Source organism: Aythya marila, assembly GCF_965140915.1.
Source record: "Aythya marila genome assembly, chromosome: 3".
NCBI classification, from domain to species: domain Eukaryota; kingdom Metazoa; phylum Chordata; class Aves; order Anseriformes; family Anatidae; genus Aythya; species Aythya marila.
The window spans coordinates 29,266,073-29,283,868 of NC_139044.1; the positions used below are offsets into that span (position 1 = coordinate 29,266,073).

Genomic DNA, 17,796 nt, shown 5'->3' on the forward strand with positions numbered 1-17,796 from the left:
AGGCACTAGCAATCCTGTTAATTGTGAATTTACTTAGCTAGGTAGCAGCAACAGCAATAAAAACTGACACATGGAAGCAGTATATGCAAACATGAAAATACATCCCGAGTATTTGCACTTGTGCCTCAGAGAAAGGTAGAATTTCATGGAGAATCTTTTACATCCTTAACTGACATAAAACAAGTCCAATCAGTTCAGAACAGTCAAGAACCTGAACTGGTCTTATGTTTAAAAATAGGGCAAAAACTTAAGTGACAGAATTTCAGTGGTGAATATCAGAGAAATTGTGAGTAAATTTTCTTCCACATTCAGATAGTTTTTAATGTTTGAAACCTGGAAAATATTTGTCTAGTTCTGACCTTAGGTGGTAGAGAAGAAAACTTAGTGCTTGACTCCCTAACCAGACAGAACTCCCTCCAGTCCCCATGATATACACCACACCATTATCACCAACAGTGAAAGCCTTATGCCACCAAACATTACGTTGCTGAGGCCTTCATTGAAAACAGAGTCCACAAACCACCGCTGATTTCTATGGAGCTTTTCCGTTTTTGTTTATCAGCAAATCTGATGTCCCATTTTCCTCATTTAACTTAGCAGGGTCTGAGTACAATCTGCTGTGGGTCTTTGTTAGTATCACTGGATGCATTAAATGCTCTATCCCTAGTGTTTTCAGAATGTTCATGCATTGTGACAGCCCTTGTCACTGCAAACAGGAGGGGAAGAGCCATTCTCCACTTCGATATATGGACTTTGTTGTTAATTGATAGGCACAGTTTAACCCATCAGAGGCATATAGCCATTGTACTTCTTTAATCTCTTCAAGGTATCAAAAGACACAAGCACTTCCCCAGGACAATGTTGCTCTCAAAGCACTCCAGTGGGTTGAAAGCATGGAGTACTTAATAAAATTATCAATTTTTTACTGAAAGCCAGCATACTTTTGTTTCACAGCTGTATGTTGATGCTCTGTTGGAGGAAAAGGATCTTTTTTTTACTCCCCTGTCTCTCTTTCTTTCTTTCTTTCCACTGGCACAAGCAAACTTGCACAATTTGATAGCATCTCTTGATAAATATCCAGTATTGGTAGAGCTCACCTGCACTGCAAACATGCCAGCAAGACAATACACAGATGAACTGAATCCAGATGGGCAAAAACAGATAAAGCTTGAGTATGCATTCAGGATGTTATCTCACTGCAAGCATGTAAACCTGCTTTACGTCTCAAAATTCTGAGATGTTGAATTGGTAGAGTTAATGTTACTCAACTTGGTTACACATTTTGAAATCCCTTGAAAAATAGAGGGCCTTAACTCTGGTGCAGTACTGAGACAAATTTCTAAGATAACTTATCTCTAGCTATTGTCATGAGAGCAAGCAACTAACTAGCAGAACATTCCCCTGGTCATACCTTATTTTGTTTGAATTTTTTAAGATTTGTGAAAGCTACATTGTGTTTCATTGGACATGATGCCTGTGTTTCAGAACACCTCAGACAATACAACATACAGCAATTTTCAATTCTTCCCAAGGAAAATATTCAGTCATATTTACATAAACATTTTTAAAACGTGTATTTTGTGCCACTGTCTAAAGCAAAGTTCTCCAAACAATGCTATGAAAAATCTTGCAAATTCCTTCTATGACAACAAAATTAATCTCTTAAATGCTTTTCCTTTTTATGACTGTATATACTGAGCCTTTTGTTTTATAGTAATGTAAGATCTAATTCAATTTTTCAAAGTCTGCCAAACACACTACTGCATGAAAAGATTCTATTTTCTCTTTCTCTGTTCTAGTTCATCAACAATGAATCGACTAGAAAGACCAAGTTTAGGATGCTTCTACTTGTTGGCTGTCACTTTTGCCAGTTTTCAAAAGACTTCTGAAATGCTGGCCAGCCTTAAAAGCACATTAAATCCTTGGTGTGCATCATTCAACATACCTGAATTAATATGGAAATGTATTCATGATGTTGCTGTAATGAACATACTTTGATTCCAGAACTTTATCTTCACTTCTGGCAGCCCATCAACCGTATCTTCCAAGAGCATACTGCACTGCTAGAGAAAGCTGATTTTCCTCCTAGGAAAGTATTTGCAACTCTCTCAGTATCCATTTTCTTTGCCCTCTCTCTTTTTCACCTTCTGTGATGATGGGAGATTTTAAATGGAATGGTTTTCCCCTTTACTTTTGATATTCCTGTGCTCCTTCTAATTGTCCTTTTGTTGCTTATACTCTTTCCTCTCCCTTTAGTGGTCATGTGTGCATTGCATTCCTCAATTTTCCAAGATGACCTTACTTTGTTTGTAAAACATTATTATTTTTTTTATTTTTCACTAGTAGACTTGCATAATTTTCTCAAGGTGATTTTTTTTTCTCTCTGATATATTTATCATGCTCTCACTTTTGTCAGCTTTGATGGTCCTTTGGGCAGCCTACTTTCTATTTCTTGGAGTGGTTTTCCTTAGCAGTGCTAAATCTTTTGTTACCCTTCCAACATTTATAATCAGTTACTGTCTTTGTTCAGCTCTCTACCCACAGACATTTGCTTTCTGTTTCTTCCATCTTACTTTCATCTTCAAAGTCACATTACTAAAGGTGGCTCAGGCTTCCATGTCTCTCCTGATGATGAAACGATACACTGAAAGAAAAAATCTTTCAGTATACTCAGAGGAAGAGTAGGGCATCTGTGGGCAGGGAGGAGGTGGAAAAGGAGGGGTGGAGACGAGAAGCACTGAATCACCTGTTTAACCATGGAAATGGATTATCTAGGGCTCAGCAGATATTTCAGGGTGACATATCAGCAGTGTCTGGGGTTCTGGCCAAAAGGAGAAAGATGTTCTATAAGAAATGAAAGAAAAGAAAGGAAGAAGCAGCTTTGATGGCAACCAAAGGAATACATACACAAGAGTTCTGCAGGTGAGCATAAGGTCACATCACATCCCTGTCATCCCTTATCCTCTAAATTGTATAATCCAAGATTTAGATGTGTAGAGAAGTAAGGAGATTAGACATTGAATACATTTTTGAAGGTCAGATCTGTTGTATTTATGAGAAAACGCAACTAGATTTCATGTAGCAGTCAATATACTCAGCATTTTTTTGACCAGTTCCCTATAGCACAATCCTACTGCCAATTATATTAGGCAGTGTTATTCTAATTCAGCTGTGTCACTCCTTATACCACAACTAGATAATTTAGAGCTAGTTATGATACCTTGATGTGGGATGACTGTGTGGGATGACTGGATTTTATGTTTTTATGAGGATAAGGAAAACTGACTAACAGACTTTGACTAGATCAAGAGAAACAGAGCTCACCGAGATATGGCATGGTGGAAATATGTATAAACTATTAACCAAGGTAACTTAGCAAACACAGCACCTGAAAAGAAAGGTATTTCTAGTTTTCAGAGACATCCATTCAATAAATTCCTAATCAGATCTTTTACATTTTAGTTCTCTCCCTTGATAAGTGGTAAATCCAAGAGTCTGTGAACTTCTGGTCTACTGTCACATCAACATTTGTGTGGCCTTTAGGATTTGCTCATTGCAATAATTTACCTTTTCCTCTCACCTGGATATTCAATTTTCTTCTCTTCCTTTCCTCTCAATATCAGTCTGGGAAAATTCAGCTTTACACAACACAGCTCACCTATTTTGCTGCAGAACCTCTCTGACCCTCACTGTCTGTTTTCCCTGTTGGATGGACCATCCCATCAGGAATTTGATCACTCTTTAACCTGGTTCTCGTTTGACAATACTTCCTTCAATTTTTTAATACTGCACACCCCTCTTCAAAGCACCATATTTCCATCAGTCTTCCCCTCCAACCTCATTGTTTCACCCTTTAAATAGACCTCTATGTTCTTCAATATCTGTGCTTGTCTCATCTACTGCTCTTGTCCAATTCCTTCCCTCATAATTGTGTTTTTCCCTTTCAGTGATATTTCCACTTTTTCAAATAAAAAAATATTGCTTTTCAGTTTTCTCAACCTTTACTGTAAGATTGCTTAGGATGTTTTCTTGCTTAAATGCTACAATTTTCATTTTTTGCCAACATTCACATCTCTGCCACTAGGATTTCTTAATTGATTTCCTCCTTAGGAGTATTGCCAAGACTCCAGTCTCTGCTTCCTCAACTCAAATTGACAACTTATTCAAAAAAAGAAATAGATATTTTATGACTAAAATCAGACTCTTCCTAATTCTCTCCCTAGAGAATACGTTATTCCTTACACCTTCTCTACTGTTATTTTTTGCATGTCCTCTTTTTTTTTTTTTGACTCTTTCAGAGATAGTATTGTAAGTTTATCTTTCTTTTCTAATGATTCCCCTCCCCTTTGTCTTTGTTTTTCACCACTTCTGTCTAAAATAGCTTTTTCAAAGCAATGCTCAACTACCATCAAAGCAATCCAAAACTCTACATATGCTTCCATGTATCTATTTTTACCTGTTAATTATTCCCTTGATATCACTTCCCAATCTCACTTTAGCTCAGGTTCTAACCAAACCTATTTTTTTTTGAATCTGTATGCCATCAGCTTCCCCCTTTTCCTCTCACCAACATTCATACAAAAGATGTGAATTCCCAAATATCCTCCTCCAGATTTTTCCAGCTGAACTAAGCTGCATTTTTCAGAGCACTAAAGGTCTTTGTAACACCTGCTCGTGTATTTGTAGGTGAGTATACTAGCAATAGTAGTAAAACTAATGTCTAGTATTCACTTTTATTCTTGCCGCTTTTGTCCTTTAATTAGTGTGTAACAGCCAGCAGACTAATGAAAAGAACTCTATCTAGCAAGGACTGCATAAAATAACTTGCAAGTAAAAAAAGAAGAGATCCTTTGATTATAAAACAAAGATACCAAGCATTCCCACTTAAGGGCTACAAAAACACACCAAATCTTTCAGTTCTCATAGGCAGATCAACTAGAATTGAATTAGCTTCTTCTAGATAAAGCATAAAGTTCTAAATGATCTAACATTTTAATCTGAAAGAGATCCAGCAATGCCAAAAGAAAATCTTTACAGATTAAGTTATCATTGACAGAGAACACAGTTCTTTCAAGAGGTGTCTTAAAATATCTTGGAAATGCCAGGTAAGAGACAGAGAAATCAACGCTTGAGTCAGAGAAAAATGCAACTCCAGGAAACTGTAATTCAGTTCACTAAGATCACGACCAGCAAAATTAGGGTTCAAATAGCTCTTGGTGTAAGCGAAAGGTGACACTAGAAACTAAAACTGAAAATGGAAGCTTAAACTCAAGCTTGAAAGAACCAGTATACGTGTACAAAGCTACTGGCTGAGCACTGTGAGGAAAACCTTGCAGCAATAAAGCCATTTGAGAAACAGTCCTAGGCTACCTGATTAGAAATGTTATGTATACTGGACGAGGCACTTCAAATTAACAGCAATGTTGGTGAACTTTTTGTACGTGATAGAGTATATTGGACAACCTAAAGATATCTAAATTATGTCTGAAAAAATAGCTGGCATGACTGGAGACAATAGTAAGAAATTTTACTTCATGCACACACATGAAAATGGAGAAAGGTAGATGGTGGAGCACTAATTGGAGCTTGCCATTATAGAAGTTAATGAGGTTTATATGTCTGAGTTTCACTTTGGGGGAAGACAAATGGTTGTAATGGAAGGATACAAGAAAAACAACTAGAAAAGAATCAAAGCTTCAAAGGTGGTGGTGCTGTGCAGACATAGGTAGCCAGCAAGCAGCAAACCAGAAAATCCATTTCCTATGTGGGAAATGGGTTGATCAGGACATAGATAACTTAGGCACCAGACTTCAGACATAAAACATTTCTTTCATTTTTGTGTAAGGCTGTTGGGATTAGAGGGCTGTGGTGGGGAGGAAGTAGAGAGGAATGGAGGGTAGAAGTGGACTGCTGAGGTACTTTAAGAGATCCCTAGAGATGTCAGACCATGGGCAAGCATGCTCCCTTTTTATCTGTAAAACAGGTACAATGAAGACAGAATTTATGCAAATATTGCTACAAAAAAAGCTGTCTTTTGGGGGAATTACCTAAGACTACCAAGACACAATACACTCTTCAATGTATACTAGATTTTCCTAACCAGATAGCCATCAAAAAGCACCAACTAGAATTTAGAGTTTTCATGGGTTTTATATTTTTGTCCTTTCAGATCTGCACAAGAGTTACCCAAACTTCTCCAGAACACAGGCTACCTTTCAGTTTCTCACTAAAATAACAAGGATGCAACATGAAATTTTACTGTGAGACCCATGTTAGGAAATAAAATAGCAACAAATACCACGATCATACAGATGATATAAATATTCAAACACATCCTACATTTTTGGAAACCTGTGTAAGATGACAATATGCAGAGTACTGTGCACTGGGAGGCCTGAATTACACTAGGAGACACTGATGTTTACATAAGTGAAAGGTAAAACTAGAAACTAAAACTGAAAGTAGAAGCATGAACTGAAGTTTGAAAGAACCAATATACATATATAGAGCTCCTGACTGGGCACTGTTAGGAAAACTTTACAGCAACGAAGCTGTTTAAGAAACAGTCTTAACAAACAGTCACAGAAGTGAAGAATGTGTTTCTTAGAGTACAAAGATAACTCACAACATTAATGGTTTCTCATAAGATATCTAACAGCTTCTTGAGCTGTGGTGGCTTGTAAAGACAGTTTGGCTTCTCATGATTTATGCTAATAGTGCCAGCTAATTTCATATAACTTACTGAACACAAACTCACTAAACAGTGACCTGCTATCAATAACCTGGAAAGAAAGCAAAGTGGAGAGGCACTCTGCTCCCAGTGCTGTCCATCATTTCTTGAGCTTTAGCAGTTTATCTCTATCAAGCTCTCTCTTCCCTCTCTTGATTTCCTTACCTTGAAGGTACACCAAGGCTGTGTGGTGCTCTTCATTCAGTTTCTAGCAATAGCTCTTTGAGGTTCTGATCAGCTGCGATGCTTCCAGCCTTGCACCTTCGCACAGACACAACCTATTCTTTTCACAAATGTGCTTTGCAAACCACTGATGTTTACTTGGCCTTTTTACTATCTCTAGATGATAAGATGTCGGAAACATTGATGAACCACCTATCAATTCCCAAATCTTAATTCATGGTTATGTATTTAGACAGTGGAAAGAAAGGATACCCCAGCACTTCAGATTTTCTTTGGCAAGATCTTTTTTTCTTTGGCAAGATCTATTCCCCCCCCCCCCCCCCCCCCCCCACACACACACACACATATTGCTCTAAATGTTAGGGACAAATGCCACTTTCTAAAACCCCATAAAATAAAGCAGGGCTAAATTTTATTATTTCTGCTCTTTGTTTCATTCTTCCTCTAAATTGCTTTCTCCACCTTTACATTTTTGTCTCCCTCTCTCTCAGGTGATCCCAGAAGGAAGAGGTATGTTTACTACTGATGTTTTACGATTAAAACACTGAACTTTGGTCAGTGACTTACTCCTATCTATAGGTTCAGAAATTTGCCAGCCATGCACAAGTCCCCAAGGGGCCTCCGACAACCAGGGTGCCAATTGGTGCTGAATCTAGACCTTAACCCTTAAGCATTAGCATCCCCCAGTGGTCCTATCCATCACTGCAGCTCAGGCCTTTTTTTATTTTTTGGGGGTGGGGTGGGGGTATGTACGTTAGTTTTCTAGATACTCCAACTTTCAGAAGAAATGTAAATTCAAGCAAGGTGTCTCAGAACTAGCCAGTACTTGGGAGTCTTTTCAGCTCAGTAAAGAACCATATATCACATATAAAGATGAAAAAAATATATCTTCAGTCATTGAATATATAACGTGTCTATTATAAAACACTAACCTGTAAGAGCAGAGATGTTTCTACAAAACATATTTCAAAAAGGGGTGAAAATTAGACAAAAAGAGAACCAGGCTCTTTATTGGAGTGCATTTGAAGAAGAAAAAATAGGTTGAGAACCCCTTCTGAGAATGTTAGGTTCTACAGCTTTTTTGCCATTTTAAATTTTATTTTTTACAAAATCATGAGTCATGGACAAGATATTGTAGCAACCATTAATTTTTAATCTACCTTTTGATTGAAGTTCACAGACTTAGAAACTACCATCCATCATGTCTACTGATAGAATTCTAAATCAAAAATTCCTGGCTGACATTTCATTCCCACAGTGAAAACTCAACTATGTTCTCAAAATATACCCTGAGCCTTGTTGTGACCTACCTTATTTATAGGAGTAGTCTGGGGGAGTGAGAAATATTCTGAAAAAGAACATCCCAGCCACTGTTCTTAAATCCAACCCTTTGCAAAATAATCTGAGGTTGTGTTAATGGGGACTGTCTTCCCTGTTCCCTGAAACACGTCAGTCACTGAAGACAGGTCAAGTAAGGCAATACTGCAGAATGTTGCTGGAAGGGATGGAGAATAGAAGGAGTGAGAAGAGCAGACAAATGATGCACATCTAACAGAAAAGTGTGATGCTTGCACCTATACAGCTCGCTCCCATCCAGAAGCAGAACAGCCACATCAGCACAAGCCCTGTGTCGGTGCTGACTCGGCAGAGGGAGGTTAGAGGGGGAAAGATGTGCGAGGCTGCCTGGGGGAAAAGACAACAGTGCTTCTGTACAACTTTCTCTGTGGGGTGAAAGGGAGGAATTTCCCCTCCTTAATGCTAGAGCCCTCCAGTAACTCCTCATGCTGCAGCACAGGAGATGAAGGGTTGCTAATTAAAACAGCTCGTCTGAGAATTAGGGGGACTTGCACACTAGCTTTAAGTTCAGCCAGAGCTTATGAGCAGTGCAGAAAAGAAACAGAGGCGTTTGTCCTCTCTGCACCAGAATCTCCCCAGACCTGATGCCACAGATGCCCAGAGAGGCAGCACACCTTCACCCCATCAGCTCAGCTTCATAAACCCAAAAGACCCTTGCTGTCACTTTGCTACTACTTTTCTCTCTAGTTCTCTTGTCTCTTAGGACATCAAGCAGAGTTTTATAACAGATGCATACTGCCACTGTTGGCAGTGTGAGCACCAGATACTTGAGATAAAGGGAAAAGAAAAACAATAGAACCCCCAAACCAAATCCCCAGAACATAAATGACTTCTTTTCAATTTAGGGGGTCCTTCCCCAGAGGTAACCTAGAAGAAGTCTGCTAAGGTCAGTATCTCTTAATCTGAGTCTTCATAAGCAGCAGTCAGCCTGGAGTGTGAATGTGCTGAGACATGACAAACCCATGTAACACCTCTTCCTGATATTCTGTTATTTTGTGGTTAGAGGATTTTTGAAAGGAAGTTTATTTTAGCAAGCTGCTGAGTGCTGACTCTGATGTGGGGCAGCTTTCACTTAGGCAAATGCCTCAGCTTTTGTTAAGGCTCTTGGACAGACTGAAAATTAACTGTGACATTTACAAGAAAAGCTGTGTACATACACTTGGCTTAGACTATCTAGTGAAAGTACATGTCATAGATTTTAACAAATAATGGACAATTATGGTTCAGCATAAAAAGAGGAGGCATCTTTTTGCTTTGATATATTTGATATATATGCCTAAACAATGTTCCTCATAAAATGTCATCGTCACTACCTCAAATACAGAGGTAGGTATTCAGTATGACAAACCAGTTTTATGCAGTTTAACCATCTGTCTCCACCAGTTAATGAAGTGGATGATTCAGAAGAAAAATCAGCAACCATCACACTGAAAACATGCATTATGATACAAGGCATCACACAGCACTGAAAATCAACCCTGCTGCTAAAGAAATGGAAAATGAACAATAAACACATTACCTGAAATTAAAATTGTTTTCGACAAATACTCCTGAGCTTTAAAGTTTTAACAATGATTTCCTACTTATATGGACTTCTAGAAATCTCAGGTGATACCCTGTGGAGAGCACCATGAATATTTTTTCCAGAGCTGAGGAAAGGAAAATAGATATCTATAATGGAACTGCAGGAGCAGCCAAGCAGTAGATTGATTCAACAAGAGAAATTCAATGCATCCCAAAAGATTTCCTAGGATTTGCTCTCCTGCTGCTTAGGGCGCAATTTGTTGTAATGAGAAACTGAGGATTTTGTTTCAGGTATGTCAAAACTTGCGGTGATGACTTTAGGGTATAAAGAGAAAACTAAAAGTGAAAATCTCGCTTAAATAATGCTTTTGGATGAAGTGAGAATAAGGACAATTTTGTCGAGGTGCAAAAAAGGTCAAGTGTCTCATGCAAATAGCATTCCCTAAGAAATACTAATTCAATGCACAAAGTCAAACCCTTTCTTTCATCTCCAAACTCCTGCATTAACAGCTTGAAAACTACAGTACACGTCAGTAGGCAAAACAGAGAAACCTTTATTAAATTATCTGGTAAAATTGCACTTGGTTTCACTGCACTCTGTTCTCTTAAATGTCTGTAGAAAAATCCTCAGTGTTCAGTTTTGAAGAACTGAGTTAACAAGCTATAAAAAAAAAATGATTTAGTGATTTTTTATTTTATTTTATTTTTTTAATAAGGGAACATTTAAACAGGCAGGCTACTCCACTCATCTGGAGCGTGCCACATGGTAGAAGGCTGGCAGGAAGCATGTACTGCTGCAGTGCTACATTAGCCCTGTTTAAAAGGTTAAGTGGGACATGCATGATGTGAATTTCACCCTGAAGAAATGTGAGAATTTGTAAGCACTCATGCCCTTGTGTATGTGAAGTAATAGTGGCTATGAGCATACAGCTTCTTGCAGCACTGGTGGAGCAGAGCACATGCAGATTTCTTACTAATTACATTACGGTGAAAGCTCTGAAACACTGTGCTGTTTCTCAACTACTGCCCAGAGTTTCATTCAGAAACAGGCTGCCAGATGAAATTTCCTCAGGCAAAATAATGCATGCTGATGGCAGCCTGGTTTGATTAGGGAAAATATGTAAAATCTGAAATGTTGATATTCACAGCAGCACACATTGTTCTAAATGGTGTAGCAAAACCTAAGAGAAGAAATGGATACTCTGACAAATAGCTTCGCAAGAACAAACATTCATGCGTGAATGACATTATATCCAGAGATTCAGCACAGGTTTATGTTTAGTCACAAATCAAATATCCAGAACCCAAAGACTTGCAACACAGAGCTTTTAAAACAGAGCAAACAAACCAAAGCATGCAACAGCCACCCTATCTCCAGTAAATGACCAAAGTTACATGACAGATCCAGGCTCCAATCAATTTCAAGACCTATCACATGATGTGGGATCTTCTAGAGCATCCTTACGTACCAAAGAAAGGATATCAGACTCAGAAACTCTTCCAGCATGTACCATAGGATCAAGTACTGACAAGGAGAGAATAAATGCTTTACCACCTTAGCCCCTTGGTGTTACCAAAACAGGGAATAATGGCTTTTTCACTTTGACCTGAAACTTCATTTCACAAGATAAAAAAAAAAAATAGTAATAATAATAATAATAATTCTATGAACTCCATGTACTCAGTATACTGAGAATATATGTTATTTCAGCCAGCACTGTCCCTCAAACTTAACACAGTTCAGCATAAATATACTGATACCCTCATTGCAACGCCGTCTGAACCAGAAAGTCAGCTTCTGGTCAGAGTTGTAGAGCAGCATCTGAGTACATCTAAGCAGCTGACAATCAGTTATCACAGTTCCTATTATCATGTTATTTGCTCTCAGCCTTACTATGCAAGCAGAATAGGACTTCTCCCTCATTCATTAATCTGGAAAGCAAGGCAAGATTTACAGCAAGAAATAAAAACTGTTAAGCAGCATCTAGACAAAACACTCTGTTTGCATGCAATTAGACAGACACCCCTTGACACACAGGCCAGTCTTTGAAAACAGTTGAACCCACTGCGTCTCTTACCTGTATGGTCCTAGAGTCCTGTTGCCATAACACAAAGCTTGTTCCCAGGCTTCAAGGTTGATGCAGGCATCCATGGCGCAGTCGAGCATTTTGAGCTTGTAGATATTTGTGTCTGGAAGATGACAACTCTTGTCACCGCTCAAGAGACTCTGACATCTTGCCAGAACCTGCTCCCACTCTGTTATTGGCCTCAGTTAAAGAAATATCTTTAACCAAACAAAAATACAAGTCCTAAATGTTGTTGGGAAGGACTGGGAGCTACAGGGCATTAAGATTAAAAAAAGCTGCCATCACTCCAGGCAGCTTCAGTTCTTGAAAACATACTTGAACTCATAAGTGGCAAGCTTAGGTAACTATGCTTTGTTTATACTTAGCAGAGTAACTTGCTAAAGGCGGCAGTATTTCAGCAATAAGAGGTAAAAGAAAAAAGACAAAATTAAAGGATATTTTAATATCTATCAAACTAAAAATGTTACATTTTTTAGCTGCTGAAAAATTATTATTTACTTAAGATACTCCTCAAAATCTTATGCCCAACAGCAAGAACCCATGGAAATGTGTCTTCTAAAAAGTAAAAAAAGATTTTTTTTTTACAAACACATCAAAAAAAGAAACCACAGTGCAGCTAAAAAAAGATTTTTTTTTTCTATGTACTAAAAGAATGACACATACTTACAAGCTGCCCAAGATTTTTTTTTAAATTCTCATAAGTTAGAACCTTTCTTGCAATTAATTAAGTTTCTTTCTCCTTGAAATAGTTGTAAAGAGCACTGTGGTTTCTTTTTTTGATGTGTTTTTTTTTTTTTTTTTTTTTTCCCCATGTATTGATGCAAGCTTCATGCATATGAAAGAAAAGCATCACAGTTCTGATGTCTGACTGTTGCTCAGGTTAAAGGATCGTGGCAGTAATTTTTTACATTTGATTTTACATAATGATTTTTACATCCAATACTATAAGAGTTTTTTTGTTGGTTTGTTTGTTTTTATTTGGCAGAGAGTAATCTGGGGCTTGCATTCACTTCAGTTGGATGTTCCTGATCACAAACCACGTATTTTCATTATACATTAAACTGGTTTAGCCTTTCTACGGAGCAGCTTCTCCTCTCGCTGACCACAGCTAAGATGAACACTAATATTTCCAGATTTAAATAGGTAATCAGTTTAAACAGTTTAACCAAGCAGTTTAAACACTAAAGTGTTACCATACACACCAGTAAGAACAAATCAAGCAAGCAACAGAAGAATTATAGTAAGAGAAGTAATAACACTGCTTCTCTCATGGTCTTTCTATACAATCAACTCAAGGATGTTCAGCAATTATCTTCATGACATTATTGAAAACGTTATTCACCCCAATGCAGCAATGGATTTAAGTGTGTAATGATAACCCTGTAATGAAGTAATTAGTCCTTCCTGAACACTGGAATATTTACATACTTAAATTTAAGAATGTGACCACTCTGTGGCTGGGCCAGAATTTATAGCATGGTTGTTAAAAGGCTAAACTAATTATTTGTGAACTGCTCTCATGCCCTTGGATTGAAAGAACCATACAAGGGAAAGAATGTGTTATTATAAAATTGCACCTTAACCTCTATATCTCTGGCAAACATCCATGTATTCTTTAAAACTGATTAAGGACAGACAAACAGAAGAATGATGGATAGCATTTCCACCTGATACAATTTTTGTAGTAAGTATAAACCACCAATGACAGCACTAAAGATTACCATTTTAGCTGATGCATAGTAGTACTCTGCTTTTATTTATATTACGTTACTTTGTTCATTCACTAGCATCTAATAGCAAAACCAGTTGGGACCAAATTTTCACATACATAAACTGCAAACTAGAAAACTATCAGCTGCAACAGGACAAAAGTGAAGCTGGCTGTCCTACATCTAGTCCCAAGACTAGAGGAGCAGCCTTCAAGCATCTCTGCTGCTGTTGTGTTGCACACAATAATCCCCTCAGACTTGGCTTTAGCATCTTTAGCATTTAATGCTTAAACTAGAATTTGGTTCTGCAACAATCTGCACACACATAATGTTTCAAGTTCTCTTAACTGCAGATTTAGCATTACAGCACTGTATCAGTTATAGTCAGTAGATCAGATTTTGGGAGTCACTAACTCGCTAAACTGTGGACACTATTCATTTAATTTGCTATAAAAATACATTTGCAGAAACTAATGATTATGTGCCTCAATCAGCAAGGTTTATATTCATTCTTGGCAAACGGACAAATGTCAAGCCCCCTCCTCAGGTACTGCATTCACCAATTCATGACAATTAGCTCTGGTACAGCACTGTGCTGCAATGGAAGGAAAAGATTTCCCATTTCAAATCTGTGCCCAAATCTGAGAACAGAAGCTGAACAGACAGCAGTGACATTTTCTTCAACCAGTCCCAATACCTTCTACTACAGTACATTTGATTCATTTTTAAATAATTAAGTTTGCTAATTCACTGATAAAGATCCTAGCAAAAGTCAGTAGGTGCAATTTCTCCTGCATTTAAATATAGGGACATTAAATTGCATGAGTATTTTGGCTCCATACGTTTGGTACCAACATGATTGCAGCTGTATGTTGCATATTTACAACCTAATATTCAGGTTAAAACATGGGCCCTGAGCTACAGCTGAATGCTTGAAGATTCAGTATTGCCCATTTCAAGCTAGTGACTACAAAGGACTTTAAACCAGACTACAAACTGTATGAGTGTTAAAGTTAGGTAAGTATTTCCCTTAACAACAGTCCTTTTGCTAACAAACTGAATCTGTCTGGGTTAGAAAGTAACATTTTTTTAAATTATTATTATTTTTGTTACAGAAAAAAAATGTGATGATAGGTTTCCAGCCTGGAATATCATTATGCAAACTTGGTTTTTTATGCTGCTGAAAAGGAACTGGAAGAACTGAAATACTGGAAGATTTCATTCTCTCTCACTCTAATATCACAAAATATTACATTTTAAATGTACTCACATCAAATAGCATCATAGAATCATGTAGGTTTGAAAAGACCTCCTCTAAGATCATCAAATCCAAACAACAAATTACAATTATTTTTAAAACAACACAAGAATGGAAACTTTTAGGAAATAAATCTCAAAAGATGAACTGCTTTACTAAAGGGCTCCCTGGATTATGCTCACAACTGAATGACAGTCTGTTGCCTGTCACTGAAAGGATACCTTCTTTTGATTTCGGATATCTCACTTCATTTACAGCATCTTTGACTTCTTTCCAGGCACTCTCTTCACCTGCCAATTTCTCAGCATCCTGGTTAAAGGGAACAAAAGCATTTGATTAGGAAGACAGTAAAACAGAGTATGCAGTAATGAAGAAAAACTATCTTAAAAGATCGCATTGACAGAAGCAAGTTGTGGGGATTTTATCACTATTTTTTGAGAATGCACAAAAATTAATTTCACTTGATGTTCATATTCACCCTGTATCTGAAAATAAATGAGAAGATATCAAGGAAAATGAACACAGACATGGAAATATTAAATACTCCAACCAGATAGTAGATTTTATAACAAGAACTATGATCATTTGGAAAAGATAACCAGTGGCATGTGAATTTTACTATCAAAAATGCATGAATAAGATCAAATTCTCTCAAAGAACTGCTACCCAATATTTCACAGACCCTTAACTGCAATGTAAAAAGGGTTTCACATATAATTTTGTGCTGATTAGAGAGACTTTACAAGCAGAAGGAACCTACCTTCACTCATTACAGTTGTAAGCATTTGCTTATAGGAAATGTCTGCTACTCAGAAAAAGCTGAACTTTAGTTTTATTTTATAATTCATTGTTATTTCTTCCCTATTACAACAGTTATATTGTCCTATCACTTTGTCATAATAAAGAAGGCAAAAATGATTAATGGTTACAGCAGTAAGGGAAATAGTTTCTCTTTCCCGCTCTCTAGCAGGGACTAACTGCACCTTAGGCAAACCACTTGGAACAAATTTATTAAAGCATCTACAGACACAGCTAAGCATCTTGAGGGACTTCCAAAAGCATCTAGATATTCAATTTCCATTGCTGTAAGCGCTTAAGTACCTTTAAAAATCTGGCCTTTAAGACACTGCAGTTCATTATCTCTCTCTCCTTACAAAGGCTCTGCTACTCTCAAAAGACTGTTGTAAGTGCAAATTCTTTCAGAAATATTTTAAATACAGTTCTCAAAGATCCCTTCAGCAGGGATGGAGGCCTGGAGATTAATAGAGGAAGTGTGTTTGAATCTAACCAACCACTCTGTAGCCAACAGATGCTCACTGTGTATATCACAGCACTACCTCTATTAAAAAGCTTGCAAGCTCTATCTGTCTAGAACAGCATAATTTTTTTACTCTACTGCTCCTTATTTACCATAAATTCAAATCAGGAAATATTTACAGTGAGAATCAGCACTCACTTTCACATTTAATTTGCAGTTTTGTCTTTCCATCTGCTCCATGAAACAGCAGACCTCCGTGCATTCCTGGGATGATTAAATCAAGATTGGTATCAGCTGCCTCACTTATCTGTAGGATACAGATTACAAGGAGGGCAACCTGAACCCACTGCATTTGGTGCATGCACTTCCCACACAATTAGTTCTCCAATCAAAAAGTTCACCTGGAAATAATTTTGTGCATAGCTGAATTTACCACCAAAAGACAAAAGGTGAATGTCAGGAGAAACAAGCTTATATTGTAGACTTTTTATCAGCACAATTAATGGACATACCCAACCCTGTTACAGTTTTGGAAGAGACTTAAACCAAATCTGTTACCTTCAGCATAACCTCTCCCAGTTTTTGTGGGAGTACATCAATTTCTGAACTCAGGCTGCTAACCTGTAACAATCCAATTCTAAAACACCTTTGTAGATCAAGTGATGCTCGCTGATAGATCTGAAAGAGAAATCTAGCCTGTTAGATATTAATAATGACTTCTGTGAAATTTTAGGTTTAAGGAGCTTTGTGAAAAAGAAAAATTCTTTTAAGCCAAAATACAATTCTCGGTCTTTTTGTAGCACACAGTAAGCCTTACAACTAAAAACTCAGAAACAGGGAAATTGGGACTGACTTGTAATTGAAAGGAAAAAACCTAAGCAACAAGTTACAAGCCAATGATTGATGTGAAGCCCCATTAGGACTCACTTTGCTCACAGTGGGACTGATGGATGAAATCAGGTTACAGTGTTCATTCACATAACTTTTGAGTTGCTTTTCATTGTCTTCCAGAATTTCATTAACAATACCAAGCAGTCCAAGTTTGGGGTTTCCTCTAACCTTTACACTAGTGCATAGGGTTAAGTCATCACTGGCTTCATATCTAGGTAAAGGATAGGGAGTGTCAGTTAGACAAATAACCTCAAAACCCTCTCTGGATTCATGGTCTTTATCCCTTCTGTAAGAGACTTAAGGATGGAAGGAGCTGGGCATCATGCCCAGCTCTGGGAATGATTTCAGTCCCAGGTTTCAATGATATTTTTTCTGTGTTTTCAAAATGAGGTATTTTGGGGATTGCCTTACATAAGAACAAACAAAGGCCTTAGTCAGTTCACCCTTTTACACTGTTCTCCATCAGGTTTTCAAATACTAGAGAGGTCCTGTCCTCTCCTAAACATTCTTGTTCAAGGTGCAGTGGCTGCTCCTAAACAGGCAGCCAAGCAGGGGCTGCAAAACCACCAGGAAGGCTTGTCGCTGAAAACACTTCTGCCTCCCAGCCTAATAAGCTTTATCCAAGTAACTTGTTTCTCTCCTTTGGACAATGCTTTGAAAGTCACGGACACGTGGTATGACTAAGCCAGCTAAAAATACAAAGCTGCCTTGTAGTTGGTATAATGGAAATAATTGAAGTGATTAATATTTATGCCAAACTGTTTAATTTAGTCTAAGAGCATGGCAATAACAGCTATGTG

General features: G+C 37.6%; 1 protein-coding gene across 2 annotated transcripts in view; it reads right to left on the reverse strand.

The window, feature by feature from the left end:
* The window catches only part of SMYD3 (SET and MYND domain containing 3), a 394,861-nt gene that overhangs the window by 39,521 nt on the left and 337,544 nt on the right, over positions 1-17,796 (reverse strand). The window contains exons 9-10 of one of the 2 annotated variants that reach the window (XM_082756582.1): positions 15,069-15,156; positions 11,872-11,983 (exon numbers count right to left, since the gene is read on the reverse strand). In XM_082756582.1, coding sequence (XP_082612708.1) covers positions 11,872-11,983; positions 15,069-15,156 — 200 coding nt within the window. Of the gene's footprint in view, positions 1-11,871; positions 12,050-15,068; positions 15,157-17,796 lie in introns of both variants that reach the window. The other variant, XM_082756581.1, reaches the window with a different exon arrangement.